The sequence below is a fragment of the Ascidia mentula genome, chromosome 9 (genome assembly GCF_947561715.1).
Source record: "Ascidia mentula chromosome 9, kaAscMent1.1, whole genome shotgun sequence".
NCBI classification, from domain to species: Eukaryota; Metazoa; Chordata; class Ascidiacea; order Phlebobranchia; family Ascidiidae; genus Ascidia; species Ascidia mentula.
The window spans coordinates 629919-647879 of record NC_138574.1 but is presented as its reverse complement, the minus strand read 5'-3'; the positions used below and the strand labels follow the sequence as shown (position 1 = coordinate 647879).

The 17961-nt window shown below is 45.6% G+C and overlaps 1 protein-coding gene across 1 annotated transcript in view; it reads right to left on the bottom strand.

Moving 5' to 3' along the window:
• Positions 1–941: 941 nt before the first annotated feature.
• LOC145913566 (titin-like) overlaps positions 942–17961 on the bottom strand; it is a 134262-nt gene continuing 117242 nt past the window's right edge. The window contains exons 177-202 of the mRNA XM_083001283.1: positions 17642–17906; positions 17398–17538; positions 17185–17331; positions 16850–17037; positions 16626–16737; positions 16362–16556; positions 8755–16251; positions 8401–8644; positions 7912–8289; positions 7625–7813; positions 7352–7518; positions 7065–7274; positions 6825–6957; positions 6485–6685; positions 5902–6375; positions 5614–5818; positions 5235–5509; positions 4827–5162; positions 4564–4722; positions 4209–4486; positions 3918–4122; positions 3382–3626; positions 2829–3216; positions 2361–2686; positions 2154–2286; positions 942–2019 (exon numbers count right to left, since the gene is read on the bottom strand). Coding sequence (XP_082857409.1) covers positions 1860–2019; positions 2154–2286; positions 2361–2686; positions 2829–3216; positions 3382–3626; positions 3918–4122; positions 4209–4486; positions 4564–4722; positions 4827–5162; positions 5235–5509; positions 5614–5818; positions 5902–6375; positions 6485–6685; positions 6825–6957; positions 7065–7274; positions 7352–7518; positions 7625–7813; positions 7912–8289; positions 8401–8644; positions 8755–16251; positions 16362–16556; positions 16626–16737; positions 16850–17037; positions 17185–17331; positions 17398–17538; positions 17642–17906 — 13251 coding nt within the window. The 3' untranslated portion in view covers positions 942–1859. The remainder of the gene's footprint in view (positions 2020–2153; positions 2287–2360; positions 2687–2828; positions 3217–3381; positions 3627–3917; positions 4123–4208; positions 4487–4563; positions 4723–4826; positions 5163–5234; positions 5510–5613; positions 5819–5901; positions 6376–6484; positions 6686–6824; positions 6958–7064; positions 7275–7351; positions 7519–7624; positions 7814–7911; positions 8290–8400; positions 8645–8754; positions 16252–16361; positions 16557–16625; positions 16738–16849; positions 17038–17184; positions 17332–17397; positions 17539–17641; positions 17907–17961) is intronic.

The following is a 17961-nucleotide window of genomic DNA, read 5'->3' as shown; positions in this document are numbered from 1 at the left end:
GACTCTGTACAGAAAATACAATTTAAAACTAGTTTGTTGCTGATGCAGCCAGGCATATAACCCAATTTAAAATAAGTTTCTGGTGCAAAATGTTTTTTGTTTCACAGTAGCACATGTTTTATTTTTGCTAAAACAGTGTTGTCTGGATTTTGAAATCACAGTGGTGCATTTGGTACCAGACCCAATATAATTATAGGAAAAAAGGTGTTCACTGACTCTGACTGTCTTGTGTCTGGTAAAAGGCATTTAGTTAGTAAATATATATTGTACAGTTACAGGCCTAAATTGCTATCTACATTGACCACAGTAAAGACTGAGATTATTGAATAATTAGGAAGAATGGGCTTGGTCTTTAGCTCTTAGTGCTACAGAATTAAAACTAAAGTAATGTCCACGACCACGGTTAAGTCTACGATAAACCAAACAAAACAACTGTCACAAGTTGCAAGCACAAAACGTGCCTTTTTAACATATACGTTACAATTTGAAATGAAAAAATCGTAACCAATATTAATTTAGGTACGTGGCATACTTTAATCGTAAGCTAAATACAATGAAAGTGCATTAGATTTCCAAAACATAATTTTAATGTAAACAATAAACACCATCAAAGATTCCCGCCAGAATTCTTAAACTCACAATGATTCACTGCATTATGTTTCTATTGGTTAGTAATTATCTTTTCAATTCTATGGCAATATAAACACTATTTACATGCGCAAGTTTTTTCTTCAAGTTGAAGGAGTATTTGCTTGAGTAATATTTTCATACGCGTGTCCGACTTACACTCAACTAGATTTTGTAATATTCAACTTTTGTAGTCTAAATATATTCAGCATCTTGTCTAAACCGAACAGCTAACATTTTACACTGCCTTTTCAATGGTCTAAATATACAGACTATGCCTTAGTAGTCACCTCATCACAAGCAAACAAAACAAGGCAGATCAGAAAAGTTTATTTATGTAGCCGAATCCCAATAAATTTATACATTGTGCAAGAAATTTTGTTCAGATATTGTGAAGTGAAACGTGATGGGCATGCAAAACATCTAAACGAAAAACAAATTGGTGGCGCTATCCTGTCATCAAGTGTATTTAGTTACAAGTTGACGACATAACTTGCGAGGATGATGACGTCATAGAACAAACATCATGTGACAGGGGCACCACCATGCGGACATCTCACGATAAACGGAAGAATCAGGGGTCGAGTTATTGGCAAACAGAACTCGGTAAATTCACAGCAGGGGTGAGAAAAGACATGAGTCGTGATGAAAATTTCACGTAAATCCGTAGTCAAAGTCACAAAATAGAAATCGTAAGTGCCATTGCATAACAGTTGTTGAACAATCAAGAAAGAATTTTGTGGCACTGGGTTCACATGACCTTGTCAAATGACAAGTAACGTTTGAGCACGAATTTATCGATGTTCATTGTGCTATTCAATACTTTTGCCACAATTTTGCATTTTCACAAGAAGATAATGAAAGCCTTTATAAGGCTGAAATGCCCTTATTAGGGTCTTATGGCTTCACAGTCAGGTTCACATCAAAATATATACAAGTTTTGACGACATTTCGTCAAGCAGTGATTAGCAGGTAGGCACATTTGGTGAATCAAATCCAACATCAGTACAATCCCACGACATACAACGTCATCACGTATGACGTCTTTTGCCGGGGTTGAACAAACTTCAATAAATACATTCCACTGTACATATTCGCTTGGGCAAAGCAACAATAAGTTGCTGAAAATATTATATTAAAAAGTTTTCGTGTTGCTGCTCTGCCCGAGGTAAACACAAACAAAATATACACACATATTTACAAGATAAGTCAAGTCCGGTGATTCCACGGTCTTAAGCCACTGTTACAATTGTAGTGGCGGAGTCTGAGCCTTTAGGACTTGCAACTTCAAGTCTGTATTTTCCGGCATCTGATGATTTGGCACCGAGAATTGTAAGAGTTGTTGAGGAATCCGTGCTTTCAAGTCGGATTCTTCCGCTGTCGTCACCGTCACTGCGAGAATAAAAACAGGTTTTAATAAATGTTCTCAGCCCACGTTAGAATCACATCAGGTTGACAGAGGGGCAGGATTTTATCATTAGTATTATCTGTTTATCTGTTTTCAGGTATAAGTTAATTATTCCTACCTTAAAGTCATTCCGTTGTGGAACCAAACGGCTACGCATGGTCCTTGACCAGATAGAGCAGTGGTCAGAGTAAGAACTTTTCCTGAAGTGACAGAAACCGATCCAGGAAGAGCTTCGATTTTCGTCGGCGGTGCTGAAAACGTACAAGAAATACATTAGCGAATATTCCAAGCTGAACAAACGATCGTCTGACAAAAATGTATTTACCTCTTCCTGATGTCACAGACGAGCCTCGGCTATCCGATGAGAATGATGTGATTTTTGATGTTTGCTGCATTGATTGTTCCATGTGCTGCATCAACCCACTCATGGGCGATGCGCTGGAACGCCCACTTGCGCCTGCAAGCTTGGAAACCTTTTTCCGCATGCTAGCGCAAGATTCGCGTGACATGGTGCAGGTTGTAGTAGAAGTGACTCCGTTGATTCCGGTAAATTCGCACTCATACGATCCAGAATCTTCTTCTCGAAGCTCGTGGATGATTAGAGCGTAGGAGCAACCGAAGTTGGTCTCTCTGATCCTCTCGCTTGATGTTCTGCAGAAATTACGTCATACATTTTATAACTTATGCAAGATGAACCAAAGTAACTCGAATTAAACCTTTAAATTAAGACATCTAGTTTCACTACTAAGCACAGTTTCACAATATCTTGACATAATTGTGACGTCAAACTCACCGAACTGGAACTCCGTCTTTGCGCCATGTGACGCGAGTGACGTCATCAGACTTTGAGAGGCTGCACTCGAGGTGGACAGTTCCGTCGAGACGAAGTTCAACGTGGAGTTGACCAACCACGACGGGTCCTCTCGCTTGTCGGCCGAGCTTCATCGGAGGAGCGGTACGTTCATACGCTGACGCAGCCGTCGATAGAGGGCGCCTGCGAGGCGTCACATCCAGTGTGAAGTCGGACACCGCGGATCCTTTGCTGGATTCAGCGACACATCTGTATTGTCCGATGTCGGCCACGGAACAGTTTCTCACTTCGAGCGTTCGCTTGCCTCGTGATGCTCCAAGTGTGTATTTGTCGTTTTCGCGCAATTGACGGTCGTTCAAATACCACAAAACTGTCGAGTGAAATACAAAGTTAATTAAGGAAAATCATTTACTTTGAACAAACGGTCTGATTTCTTAGTAACTTACATGGTGTAAAATGTCTATTTGGCAAAAACTACAAACGATTCGATGTTCACGTGCAAAGTTGAAAATCTTTAAAATAAATGTTGACGAACCTTTAGGTGATGGTTTTCCATCGCACTGTGCAGTGAAGATCGCATTGTCTCCTTCCATCGCATACTGGCTCTTAGGTTGTATGACGAAGTATGGAGAACCGGATACTGATGATGGTGTAGTTGTTCCCATGCGACTTTCCGTTCCATATTCACTGTAAGTTGAGGTTCGTGAAAGTGCTTGACCTTCAGACTGCACAGATGCCCGCGAATAGAAATCACGCTCCGTGGTTGTGTCGATTTGTGATCTGCAAAGTAATTACGTTGGTTACAAACAAACTAATCAGAATATTCGAAACATAACACTGCTCATAGAAAAACATACGGGGAAATTACTGCAAACTGTTTTACACTAAGAATTCAATGAAACTAGCAGAAGTTTCGAATTGAGTCAGCTGATATATTAGTAAAAAATCGATTTCGCCTGAACTGGCATCCTCAGTTTCTGCAAATTCGAATTTGCAAATAAAACACAGAAAGCTATACGGTAAATAAACTGTTTTACACTATTTGCTCTATTCTTTTTACACAAGTTTTACCTGGAAAGAGCTGTTCTTGCATCAACTCTATCCATAGTCATGTGGAAATGATCGACTCCACGCTTGGATGCGCTCGACTCGAACTCGGATCCTGTTACTTCAAGTGTTGCGTAATCCGATACTTCACCCATGGAATTCCGAGCTGAGCATCTGTAAGTTCCACTGTCTCCCTCGTGACAACGCACTATCTCCAGTGACGTCACACCTGTAAGTCATACGTCACAAATTAAATCAATGAACAGGTGATATATTAGGGCATAAAAATGTATGTCTTTCAAGTAAAATGTTTACCTCCGATGTTGCTGATGTAGTATTTGCTGCCACCTTGCGACAGTTCGGTGCCGTTTCGGTACCACGTGATCTTCGGTTCTGGTCTACCGCGCACGTACGCACTCAGTTTGGTGCTCATTCCCTCAGGAACGACGTGTGATCTCATGCGCAACTGGAAAGTGGGAACGTAGTCGGCGGCGCTTTTCGAAACTCCTCCGTAACTCGACTCGTGTTTGAGTTTGGAGCTGGTGAACTCGATCCCGGAAGACAAATCCTCTTCGTACTCATCGTAACGACGACTGCGTTCAGAAACAATGGTTAACCAGGAGCCCGTGGAGGTTTGCAAACAAGTCGTTCCAATTGAATTAATTCTTACCGAGATCTTCGAGATTTGCGCAGTTGTCTCTGCTGTCTTCGATATTCCTCATCATCACTGCTGGTGCTATCCGAGGAAGATGAAGAAACAGGTCTTCTTCTTCGCTTCTGGAGCGCAACTTCCGAAATTGGTCGCATCAGTTCTTCGTATTCAAACGACCTGAAGGGAGAATATTGGTAAGTGGAAATCACGTGCATTCATAGTAAGTTTTAATCTTTCAACAGAATCGAAAGTTACAGTTTGTGGAAACAGTTTCAACCTACCTTCTTCTTCTCAACTTTCTCATGTAATCTGGATCTTCCTCAACAATTTTCCTGCGAGATTCCCGGCGTTTGGATGACTCTCTGCTCTCATGCTCCTCCCTCTCTACGGAGTAATCCTCCTGACGACGTCTCTCCCGCTCTTGTCTCTTCTTCCTGTACTCTTTCTCTCCTTCGCTTTCGGAGGAAGACGATGATAGTGATCTCGGGCGTCGGCTAGCGACCGCTTTGGAGGTGGAAGCTTGGTCACGCTTTACTTGTTCGTACTTCCAAGCATCCAACGAGATAGGACGCAGAATATCGTCGTCAGATTCAGGTTTCATATAAGTTTCTTCCGTTCTGAAATGAGGAGAAGATTGAGATTAAATCAATTGAAAGGAGGTTTGTTTTGAGTTTAAATTCTCTACTTACGTTGAATACTTCTTGGATGCAAGAGCTTGATCATGTCGCTCCCGGAGTGAGAGGAATGATGGGGATGCGTCGATCTTCTTGGGAACTTTAACAGGTTGGTACTCATATTTTTCTTCCACTTCTCCCATCGCATAACTGGACTCCCGTTGTTGTCGAAGGAGATCAGCGTAACTTGTCAACCCGCTAGAGTGCTCTTCAATGCCTCTCGTCTGCATCTCCTGAATGTATTCCTTGGCGGACGCATCCTCCAGGTAATCAGCAACCGGTCGCAGAACCTAAAGATGTTCAACATTAACTTCCTATCTTTAACGCGATACGCCGAACAAGCAAGAATATTATACAGCATCTTATTACATTCATACACGGGAGTTCAAGTTACCTGGTCGTCATCGTTCATCGGCTTGTAGAACTGCTGCCACTTTGGTTGTTTGAATGGTCTTGGGCTCATGCGTCTACGAGGAGGAGTGCGTCCTCTTCTTTGGAAGGTGATCTCCTGTTCTTCATATGCTGGACTTTCGTCTCTCTTCTGTGTCATGTAATCATCACCAAGTACGTCATCGATGGTTCGCATTTGCATATCCCGCCTTTAAAAAGAAGTTTGGTTACAAACTTATCCAGTCATTTGTGATATCGACTTCAAAAATAAAGGAATGTTTACGATACTTACTTGGAAGTAGATCCATATCGTTTGTCGGGAACAATGTACGCAACATCAGGAACAAATTGTCGCTTCAGTCTTCGGCTTCGTCGCTCATCACGACCGATGTCAGTTGGTTCGTAAACCTCATTGGATTGTTGGACCTTCTTGTACCACTTGAAGTCGCTCAGAGGGACGAAACTCTTCAGAGCCATGTCTTCCTTGAGGACTTTCTTGGATCGCTGGATTGGTTCCGGGACAGAGTACGGCATCCGGAGGTTAAGATCCCGCTTCTTCGCTTGTTTTCTTTCCTCTTTTTCCTGCTTTTCCTCATCGTCGGTCATTGGTTGGCGGAAGAAAGAGCTTTGAGTGGAAGCAGTGAGGAGAGCTTCCTTCGCAGAAGCGTTCATCCTTACATCAACTGCATCACCCTGGAGCATGGAGAGTCGATCCGCCATCTTGTAAGCCTTCTCACGAGCGAACAGATCGGCATCTTGTTGCGGCCTACACAAAACAAATATGTTAGAAGGTCAATCAAGTACTTATATGATTAATTTCCTTTCCAAATTAAGTAAAGTTCTATGCCGTACAAGTAACTACAACTAAAACTTACTTCTTGCGTTTTCTGTACGCCAGAGGTTGCACTTGCAGGGTCGCCTGGCAACTGGCAGTTCCAGCTGAGTTCTTGGCGGTGACCTTGTACTGACCGCTGTCCTGTTGGAAGGTATCCCGGATGAGAAGATAACACGAATGTTTGTCTTCCCATTCGATATCGTGGTGGTGATCGGAGTGAATCGGCTTGCCATCCTTTTCCCTGTTGATTTAAAAGAAACTGTCAGTGCGTGATTCTAATTAGGTGACAAAGGTTAAATAGTCTCAACTTTGCTTTATGTTACACCCATTTTCAACATGTAAATGGATACATGTTGCTTAGGTATAAATATGTTGCTTACCATTCTACATCGGGTTTCGGGAATCCGGTGATGCGGATGTCAAATCTTGCATTGTCGCCTTCTTCGACTTCCTGGTTAGCGAGCAATCTCCGGAACATCGGCCGGACGCTCAAATCCTCTTTTACCGGTTTAGCTGCACAACCAAATAATCAAGTTTGAATGCAGAACAATGACACCTTATGTTGTTTAAAGATTATCAGGCTTTCAACTATGTTATCTCAAGTTTTTTCTGGTGCTTACGTTGAACGGTGAGAGTCGCTTTGCACTCGTCCTCCCCGTAAGCGTTCTTCGCCGTCACTATGACGTCACCGTTGTCGTCAGTCTGACAGTTCTTGATCTGAAGAGTGTAAAGTCCTTTCTCCTTGGTGACCATGTAGTTTGATTCCTCCGTCGCTTTCACCTTCTGTCCGTTATGGAACCAATTAATCTCCGGGGTCGGGTGGACGGTCACTGTGTGGAAAATAAACAACGTTATGTTGTGAGCTGTCCAGCTTGTGGTGATAACAAGACATGGAAGAGATGCTTACCGGTGATGGTGAAGATTGCAGCATCGCCAACGTACACACTCCTGTTGTAGAGAGGAAGAGTGAATTCAGGAGGACATTTCATGATCCTTGAGATGTCTCCTCCGCTTCTCTTTCCTCTCTTCTTGTGTTTGTTGACGTAGATGCTTCGACGAGTGCGCGTCCATTCCCTGAATTCACAATAACTTTAATTGTCGACATATTGGCGGTAGTACGGAGTAATCTAATTCTCAACGCCACGAGTCAACGCTGATTCCAGATTTAAAGAGTTATTACCTTGTTTTCAGTTCCACACAAACTTCGCACGTCTGTGTGTTGACTCCGAAGGCGTTCTCCACTCGGCATTTGTAGCTTCCATCATCCGATTTCACTACTCCCTTCACGTAAAGCGAAGCAGCGCAAGTGTGTTGGTCGTAAGAGAACTCGTATTTATCTTCATCGTCCAACTTCAAGTTGTCCTTGTACCTGGAGGGTTAACAACACAATAGTTACACACCGAGCAACTACATACGTAATGCGTTACGTCAATGAGAATAAATTTTATCTCACAAAGAAAAACTTACCAAGTAACGGTTTCAGTGTGATCAGCATCCTGGATGCGGCACGTGATCTTCGCGTCATCGCCTTCCTTTACAAACACGTGGTGCATCGGCATGAGATGAGGTGTCATATCAACCGGCTCGATCTTGACCTTGGCCACCGATTTGCCCTTGAGCGACCGCATGGCGCCTCCAGATGCATAACGGCCGAGAGAAATGATAACAGTGGAAAGATCTTGCTTCTTGATGGTTTGATAAAACTTGCGATGTTCAGTCGTCTGAATGATGACTGATCTTCTTTCAATCAGATCTTCATCAACTTCCGGATGCAAGGTTCGCAACCATGGATGTTGAAGAGCATCATCTGACGTCATTCTCTCCTTCTTTTCTTTGACCAAAAGTCTGAACAAAACCAGAAATTAGAAGATTTGAACTGATGTCAATTAGTTGTAAGCAATTAAAATCACGCTATTAAAATTTAGAAAACAACATATATTTAAGACATTAACTAACCTGTCAATAAAGTCCAGTGCATCGTCTGAAATCAGTGCGAATTCTTCACGATCGAAGGTCCACTCTGCCTCAGCCACATTCTTAAGCGTCTCGCTGTCGTTTTCTCCGTGGAATGGAGAAATTCCAGTGAGCAAAATATATGTGAGGACACCGAGCGACCACATGTCGGTGGAGCAACCAACCGTGTCATTCTGAACCACTTCTGGTGCGCAGAACTCTGGCGTTCCATAGGCAATTCTAAGACCTGTAAACAATTACTGTTGTCAGACGAAGGTTTGTATCGATGTAGAACGTTATGGCTTCGTTATTCAAACCAAATTGAACAAAGAAGAGTTGTGAAGTTGGAATTCTTACCTTCTCCAGTTTTAAGTTGACGCGAAACGCCAAAGTCGATGAGTTTGATCTTCTTACTCTTCCGTGTCACGAAGAGGATGTTCTCTGGCTTTATGTCCAAGTGGGCGATGTTCTTTGAGTGGACGCAAGCTAACGCCTCACAAATCTGCTTGATAAGGTACACGCACATGTTCTCGGTGAGATCAAAACCAAGACCAGTTACTCTTTCAAGCAAATCTCCGCCAGACACAAACTGAACAACCAAAGATGTTTCTCCTTTCACGTCAAACACTTCGTGAAGCTGGAGGATTCGTGGATGTTGAAGATTCCTCATGATTTCAGCTTCACGCAGCACCGGAGCCTTGTCCACTTCATCGGCGAACCGGCAGATCTTCACAGCATAGGTTTTTCCGGTAAGGATTTCTCTTGCTCTGTGTACAACACCAAAGGTTCCTCTTCCCAATTCTTCCATTATCTGGTACTTCTCCAGGACGTTGGATTTATAAATCTCAGCGAGCCCGGGTACAAACTTTTCAGTAGCGTCGACCATGTCGTCATAATTTCCAGCCATCATGCGATCTTCTTTCGTTGTAATCGGGTCGCAGGGTTGCGATGGCTTGCTTTGCCCGTACTCATTATCAGCACAAACGCGGAACTGATAGCTTGTTTTTCCTGAAAGATTGCACACAGTGTAGTGACAAGTGCTAGAAGACGAAACCTTCATCCATCTATCACTCGATGCTGTGCATTTCTCTATGGTGTATTTCAACACTGGCTTGCCGCCGTCATCGGAAGGTTCCTTCCACGTTAAGTCGACTGAGTCACGTGTGACGCCAGAAACCTTTACTGCTTCGGGTCGAGATGGGACATCCCCTACAAGAAGTTCAACGGTTGCTTGGTTCGTTCCGAAGCGATTCTTGACCGTGATGTTGTAGAATCCGGAATCGCGACGATCGGCATTCGTTATCGTCATAGATGTGAAAGAGGGTGTTGTGATGAATTGACGGTGGGCGGTTTGACTCACAACCTTTCCAGCCTTAGTCCACGTCACGTCAGGGGTTGGTTTACCTTGAATCGGGACCTTAATGCTGACGACCTCATGTACCTTGCACACGGTGGCTTCAGATAACATGTACTTGGGAAGGTTGACCTTAGCTGGTAGTTGTACATCCAGTTGTACTGTTGCCGAGATTGATCCACCATGATTGGTGGCTCTTACGGTGTAAGGAAGCTCGTCAGCTGCGGTAACATCGGATATAACCAGAGAGTAATGGTTGCCCTTGCCTTCGTGCATCTGGTACTTGGAAGAACCAGATATTTCCCGACCACCCTTGTACCACTTCACAATTGGTTTTGGCTGTCCAGATATCTTGCAGCTAAAAGTGGCATTCTGGTTCGGTTTCACAACCAAGTCGCGAAGATTCTCGACGAACTTGGGTTTAGTGACGCGGATGTCGTCTTTTGGCACAACAGGCTCTGATACGTCAGACGGTTCTGATGATCCGGCTGAGTTTTCAGCAATGACTCGGAATTCGTACGTGATTCCCTCCACGAGACCGGACACCTGGTACACGGACTGGGTGAGGGTCTCGCTGTTGATCCTCATCCATCGAGGTCGGCGGTTATCTCGTCTCTGTACGATGTAGTTGGAAATTCGGCTTCCTCCGTCGGTCTTTGGTTGCTTCCAGTTAAGCATGCATCCTTCCTTGGACACACCGGTGGCTACAGGCTGACTTGGTTTCTGTGGAACGTCATGGGGTGGTTTGGCAGCAACTGGTGCATCGGTTTCCTGAGGTACTGACACTCCGAAGCAGTTTTCAGCTGTGATACGGAAGTAGTATGCGTGTTTCTCAACAAGTCGTCCTGCTTTGTATGACGTAGTTGCGGTGTTTGACGTCACCAAGGTCCACTTCGAATCGTCGTCTTCAATATCGCGCTTTTCGATGATGTAATTGGACACAGGGGCGCCGCCATCATCAGCAGGCTCCTTCCATGTCAAAACCATGCTGTTCAAAGTGACATTCGACACTTGAATGTCCTGAACCTTGGAAGGCACGTCTTGTATTTCTACTTCAATCGGGTAAGTGTTGTGTCCATGAGCGTTGGAGAGCTTGACCATGTACTTTCCAGCGTCTTTGTTTCTGTCCGAAGATTTCACCAGCAAGTGAGTGTAGTTATCTGTTGTCTCGATCTCATGTCTCTCGCTCTTCTCAAATCGACGTCCTTCCTTGGTCCAGATTGCTTGGGCGATCGGGCGTCCGTTGTAGGGAACGTGGATGCGCAAAGTCTGCCCGTGTTTCGATGTTACTTTGCTCTTGAATCGCATGTTGCTGTCGTCAAGAAGAGGAACGCCTTCTACAACCAAATTTCCCTCTACGTCCACGGATCCGACGTTGTTCTTAGCAACCATGTGGTAACCTCCCTCATCCTCATCTGTGATGTGTTGGATGTGAAGGGAATGGCTCTGACCATCGGAGGACATTTTGTATTTCCTCCCGCTTTGCAGTTCCTTACCGAAACGGATCCACGAGATGTCTGGTAGAGGTCGTCCAGACACTTGGCAAGTCAGTGTTCCAGTTGTATCGCGGATTGCCGTTGTGGAATCCAGAGGTTTCAAAACTTCTGGTTTCTCCCCTGCTGCTTTCTTGGTGGCAATGGGAGTCTCCATAGGTCTAGGACGAGATCTTCCTTGCTCGTTTACAGAATAAAGTCGGAACTCATATTCTGCTCCCTGATCAAGTCCTCCTATTTGGTAGATGCGATCCCGGATCATGTCTTCGTGGCTCTGCTTCCACAGAGTCATGCCGAACTCCCTGTGTTCGATGATGTAACCCTGAATTCCTTTTCCTCCGTCAAGCTCAGGTTTGCTCCAGGCCAAAGTAATGGAATCCTTGGTGACGTGATGAACTTCGATATCTTCAGGTGGTGATGGTTTGTCAAATGGATCTTTGCACGTGACAATCTCTGTCGGTTCGGATGGTTCGCCTTCTCCAACATCATTGAGGGCCACAACGCGGAATTGATAATCAGCGTCTTCCACTAATCCTTGCACCATGAAGGAGAGGTTTTTGGTGAGGATCTTGTTCACTCTCACCCACCTCTCGGATCCGGCTTCTCGTCTTTCGACAAAGTAACCTGTGACGCGGGATCCTCCGTCGTCGCGGGTTCTGGGCCAAGATAGGAAGATGCGATCTTTGCGAATTTCGTTGAGTTCAACAATCTGTGGAGGCTGCGGTGGGTAGAGCGGATTGACTGGAACCACAGGCTCGGGGTTTTGAATGGGTTCGCCAAGACCAAAGGCATTTTCGGCGTAAACTTTGAAGTAATATTCACGACCCTCCGTCAGACCCTTCACCACACAGTGGGTTGCTCTGACCTTAGAATCGACGGTGAACCAAGCGGTTTTACTGACTTCGCGCCTTTCGACAACGTAGTTGGTAACTTCGCTACCTCCGTTGTCAAGTACAGCCTTCCATACCAGTTTAACCGAGGTTGCCTCGATGTCACCAAACTGCAAAGGTCCTTCTGGGGCATCGGGTTTACCGATTACTTGAACACGAATGATCACTTCCTTCTCGCCGAGTTTGTTGGTAAGCAAAGCTTTGTATTCTCCAGCATCACGTCGATCAACTCCCTTCATGACCAGCTCTGCTGATTCTTGTTGCAGGGCGGTCATGGCTCGAATGCTCAGGTCGGCTTCAGTGCCGCTGATCTTCTTCCATTCAACGTGTGGCGATGGGCGGCATTTGAACGGAACCAACAAACGTACGACGCCACCAGTGCGTGCAACCACGTGATCGACAAAGGTGTCCAACACTTCTGGAGGTCCGCTCATGTCCCGAATGACAACGGGTTTCTCAATCTCAGCAGCTTGACTTGTTCCTCCGGCGTTAAGAGCCAAGACACGGAGATAATACTCGCCGCCTTCTGGGAGACCCTTCAAAGTGTATTCGGTGATGCGAATGGGTGTAGTGTTGCACTTCTCCCACCAGGTGTCGTCCTTGCGCATCTCGATAAAGTAACCAAGAAGTTTTGAACCTCCCTCGAACTCTGGTTTATCCCAGGATACTGACAAGGTGGCCTTGGTCACATCAACAACTCGTGGGTTTCTTGGTGGTCCGGGAACCACGACCGGTTCCTGACAAGTTGCAGGTTCGGTTTCTTTACTTGGCTTGCCCTCGCCCTTGGCATTGATGGCAATAATTCTGTGCACATATTCCACACCTTCGATCAATCCAGAGCTGACAAATCGTGTTTGAGTCACCGGGGTCCTTGTAGCTCGAATCCATCGGGAAGATTTTGGTTCCTTTCTCTCCACAATGTAACCTGTGATCTCGGCTCCTCCGTCGTTAACCGGTTCCATCCAAATCACCGTCATGCTGTCTTTGCTGCATGAAGTGATCTGCGGTGTTCCAGGAGCTCCCGGAAGTCCGTATTGACTTTTCACGACAACTTCCTCGGAAGTCAACGCCTTTCCAACGCCTAAGCGATTTTGAGCCATGACGCGGAACATGTATTCGGTGTCTTCATTGAGGCGGGTGATCTTGATTGTGGTTCGGGTGACGGTTGAACTCACAGTGACCCAGTTTGGTCTGTGGCTCTCACGCTTCTCCACCACGTAGTTGCTGAGGGTTGCACCACCATCGTAGACTGGAGGTTTCCAGTGAAGAACAACTGATGTAGCGGCGATGTCTGATACTTCAGCAGGACCTTGAGGTGCCAGGGGCACGTCGAGGATGACAACGCGTATCAGTTGGGTGCAAGATCCTGATGAGTTGTTCAGTGTCAAGCGGTAGTCGCCACGATCATCCACGGTCGATTCGCGGATTTCTAGTGAGGCGAGAGAGTCTGTAGTGGTGATTGTAGTTCTGTGGAGATCTTCCTTGATGTTTTTCTCATCTTTGGTCCAGGCTACAGTTGGTGTTGGGCGTCCCTTAATTGGCAACTTGAGAATGATCGGTGCCCCGGCTTTGACGTTGAGTGTCTTCTGAGGCAAGCTTGTCATGTCAACTTCAGGAGCAGCAAGTTGTTCTTTGACTGTCACAGAGGAGAGCATTTCACGTGCTTCCCCAAGTCCACTCTCATTTTTGGCCTTTATTCTAAAGTAGTAATCCAAGCCGTCCTTGAGACCCTTCACAGTGAAGTTCTGGTCCCGAGTGTTGCCGACCTTCAACCATTTATCAGTTCCCTTCTCCATGATCTCAACAACGTAACCTTCGATGCGAGAGCCGCCGTCCTGTTCAGGGCGTTGCCAAGCTAAGCTCACAGAACTGGCCGTAACATCAGTAGCTTCCACAGACGCTGGTGGCGACGGTTGCTCGGATATTTTAATGGCACTTTCTGTTTCTCTTGCCTCGCCTATTCCGTATTCGTTTTCAGCAAGGACTCTGAAGAAGTAGCTCACGCCTTCCACCAGGTCTGGGATCTTGTAGCTCATCTTGGAGCATTTGGTGGTTACTGTGTTCCAAGTGCGCCTGGTTGCTTCGCGCTTCTCGACAACATAGTTACGAATTGCGCTTCCACCGTCGATCTCTGGAGCTTCCCATCCGAATGAGATTGAACTTCTGGTCACTTCACGAATTGTGATTGGTCCAGGCTTTCCGGGTGTATCGTACACTCTCACGTTGATCGTAGCTTCTTTCTTGCCGCATTGATTCTCAAGAGCGATTGTGTATTTTCCGGCGTCGTAACGATCTGTTTTCTCGATCTCCAAACGACTGGCGGCTTCGTGTGTCTCGATGAATGCTTTGGCGGTCAAATCCTCTCCGTAAGGTGTTTTCGACCAAGTAACGGCTGGTGCCGGTCGTCCCTTGACGAAGACGTACAAGCGGAGTGGTTTGCCGGCGTGTACGCTGACAGTTTTGCGGAAAGTGTCGTCCAGCTCAAGTTCGGGTTCTTCTATTATGTCCTTTGCCGTTACGGACTCCTTGAGCTCAGCCGCTTCCTCGCTAACTCCATTCACGTTGACAGCAAACACCCTGAACTTGTAGTTGCGTCCTTGGCGAAGTCCGGTCACTGTGTATTCAGTGTTCTGGATGTGGTTGGACTTGTGCATCTTCATCCAGTTGTCTTCGTTGTCTTCCACTGATTCTGTGCATTCAACAACGTAACCATCGACAGAGCTTCCCCCGTCGTAGAGAGGGGCGTTCCAAGTAAGACTGACGCTGCTTCGAGTGGAATCTGTTACTCTCAACTTGCTGGGTGAAGCAGGAGGGAAGACTGGATCTTGAACACATCCATAAGAACTCGGCTCACTGAATGCACCAACGCCAGCAGCATTTTCTGCAGCCACCCTGAACTCAAACTTGGCCTTGTGACGAAGTCCTGTTGCTTTGAACCGAAGGTCGGTGATTTCTTGTTGTTTGTTGCAACGAATCCATCTCTGTCCCTGCTTCTCCCGTTTCTCGATCACATAATTCTTGATGCTTGAGCCTCCATCGCTGCTTGGTCTCGTCCACGTTATAGTTACTGAATCCTTGGTGGTTGCGGCAATTTCTGGCTGTCCTGGTGCTTCAGGTGCCACAAACTGGTTCTTTGCAACCAATGGTTCGCTTTCCAGAGGAGCTCCTTGTCCATATTTGTTGACTGCCGACACTCGGAAGATGTACTCGTTGCTTGGTATGAGGTTGGGTACGGTGCAGGAAGTCTGTTCGAGATTATCATGAACCGAAATCCAACTTATCCTTGAGGTTTCCCTCTTTTCAATCAGGTAGTGAGTAATGTCAGCACCTCCGTCTTCCATCGGTCTCTCCCACGACAAGTTGCATTTTTCAGCACTAACGCGACTGAACACGACTGGTCCCTTGGGCTGCCCTGGCTTGTCAAGAACCTTCACATTAATGGTGGCTCTCTTTTCTCCGCATTCGTTGCGTAGCAACAGAGCATATCTTGCACTGTCATCACGAGTCACATCCTTTACGATGAGAGCAGTAGAAGTTGGTGATGTCACAATGGTCATGTGATCAGTGTCTTCTAAGTCGGTTTCACTCTTGGACCAGAATACATTGGGTTCGGGCTTTCCTGATATTTCAGCTTCCAAACGCAAAGTGTTGCCGGCGCGTATTTGAACCACGTCTGACATGAATTTGCTGTCCATGTCGATGGTCGGTGGCTTGTACTTGGGTTTGCACACGACCGGACCGAGTACATCAGATGGTTGCCCAACTGTACCGATAGCATTGCGGGCAGTGACGCGGAACTCGTACGAATCGTTTGGAGTCAGTCCGGTAACTTCGAACACGCACTCTGTGACGTTAGTGAAATTACACTTGAGCCATCTTCCATCCGGAACGTGTCGTCTCTCGATGAAGTAATAAGCGATATTGCTTCCTCCATCAGCTAGCGGTTTCTTCCATCGTAATACGACAGAATGACGGGAGATATCGTCAAGAACGAGGTCGGAAGGGGGTCCAACAGCGCTGATCACTTCAACTGGACGACTCGCTTCACCAGGTTTGCTCAGACCAGCTTCGTTTTCAGCAACGACACGGAACTGATACACCAACCCCTCGAGGAGTCCTATGAGTTAAAATAGGTTGTTAAAAACATCCGACTTGTGGTTTAATGAGGTCAAGAATGTTTAAACCTTGGTTCCCGTTTTTTTGCCATCACAATAACCAAACTCTTACCTTTGCAAGTGTACGATTTATTGGGCGTCGGTTTGTCGTAGTCCTTCTGCCACAAAATCGAGTTTCGTTCCTTCTTCTCAATGTAGTAACCGGTTATGGGACTTCCCCCATCGTGAGTTGGCTCGTTCCAGCTGATTGATACCGCATCACGTGACACGGCGGTAATTCCCGGAGTTCCCGGTTGCCTGGGAGCGGCTGAAAACACAAGGATAGATTTAATGATTGCCGCCTCTAAGGCTTTTACTTCCAAAGTATGTTGCTTACTGTATTGGTAGTCAGCTCGGCATATATCGGATACCAAAGGCTCGCCGATTCCATACTTGCTCTCAGCCATCACCCGGAACTGATACTCGGTGTGACGTTGAAGTTTTCCAACCTGAGAGTTAATGTTATCAAATGATTTAATTGGCAAGCGGCATTGCTTAATCTGACGTCATCGTTCATATATTTTGCCTGAAGCCACTGATGAAATGTATTAAGATCCGTACCTTGATGAATGTCCTTGTGGTGCAAGATGTAACATTGGACCAAGTCGCCCTTCCAAACTCCCGATAATCCACAGCATAGTTGGTGATTTCGCTTCCACCCGTGTCCTCTGGTGGAGACCAAGCAATTGTGATACTGTCGGCCGTTACTTCGCTGAAGTTTATTGGACCTGTTGGTGCTCCAGGCATGTCTGTTGGAAGAATTGCGGTTACTTGTTTGAAGAAACAAAATATAATATATCTAAAATGAGCGAAATTTGAGATTCTTTGAGATAACTTGGGCTGTTCTTTTTATTGTGAGATTCGTGTTACATTCAGTGTATGGATTTAAATCTTACCGAGCACAACCACGTTGAGTTTGTAACTCTTCTCTCCCACAGAATTCTCCAAGCCAACAATGTATTCGCCGGCGTCAGATTTCTGTGCGTTCTTGATGGTCAACAAAGTTGAATCATCTTTTGTTGTCATAGATACGCGTCCACCCTCTGTACAAGTTAAACAATTTCGACTTAAGTCTATGTTGTTGACAAAGGTTTCCTTCGCTTTCTTACCTTTCATTTGACGTCCAGCAACCTTCCAAGTCACAGTTGGTTTTGGTTTTCCAACAATGGGAAGATCGACAACTATTGGAGCCCCGGCCTTTACTGTTACGGTCTTGTGGTAAATTGACTTTAGGTCTGCTTCGGGAAGAACTATAAAGAAAATAAAAGTGTAATTGTTTTATTCTGTCTCAAAACAAGTCAGATTATTGACAGACAGTCTACGGAAGGATTCAGTTCAATATATTTAACTTACTTTGTTCGTCTTTGGTTATGACGGACGAGAAGGCATCTCTTGCTTCACCAACGCCAGCTTCGTTCTTGGCTCGAACTCGGAATTCGTATTCGTTTCCTTCGTGCAAGTTTGCCACTGTGTGTTTGAACACGCTGCCTTTCACCCTTGCACATTCAGAAAACTTGTTCGAGGCCTTTTCGGAAACCTCGATGATGTAAGAACTGATCCTGCTTCCTCCGTCATATTCTGGTTTTCTCCACGACAAACTCACAGTGTGTTTTGTTACCTAAAAAACAGACGTTGTATATTTATATATGGCAATGACAGAACCTCATAAAGTG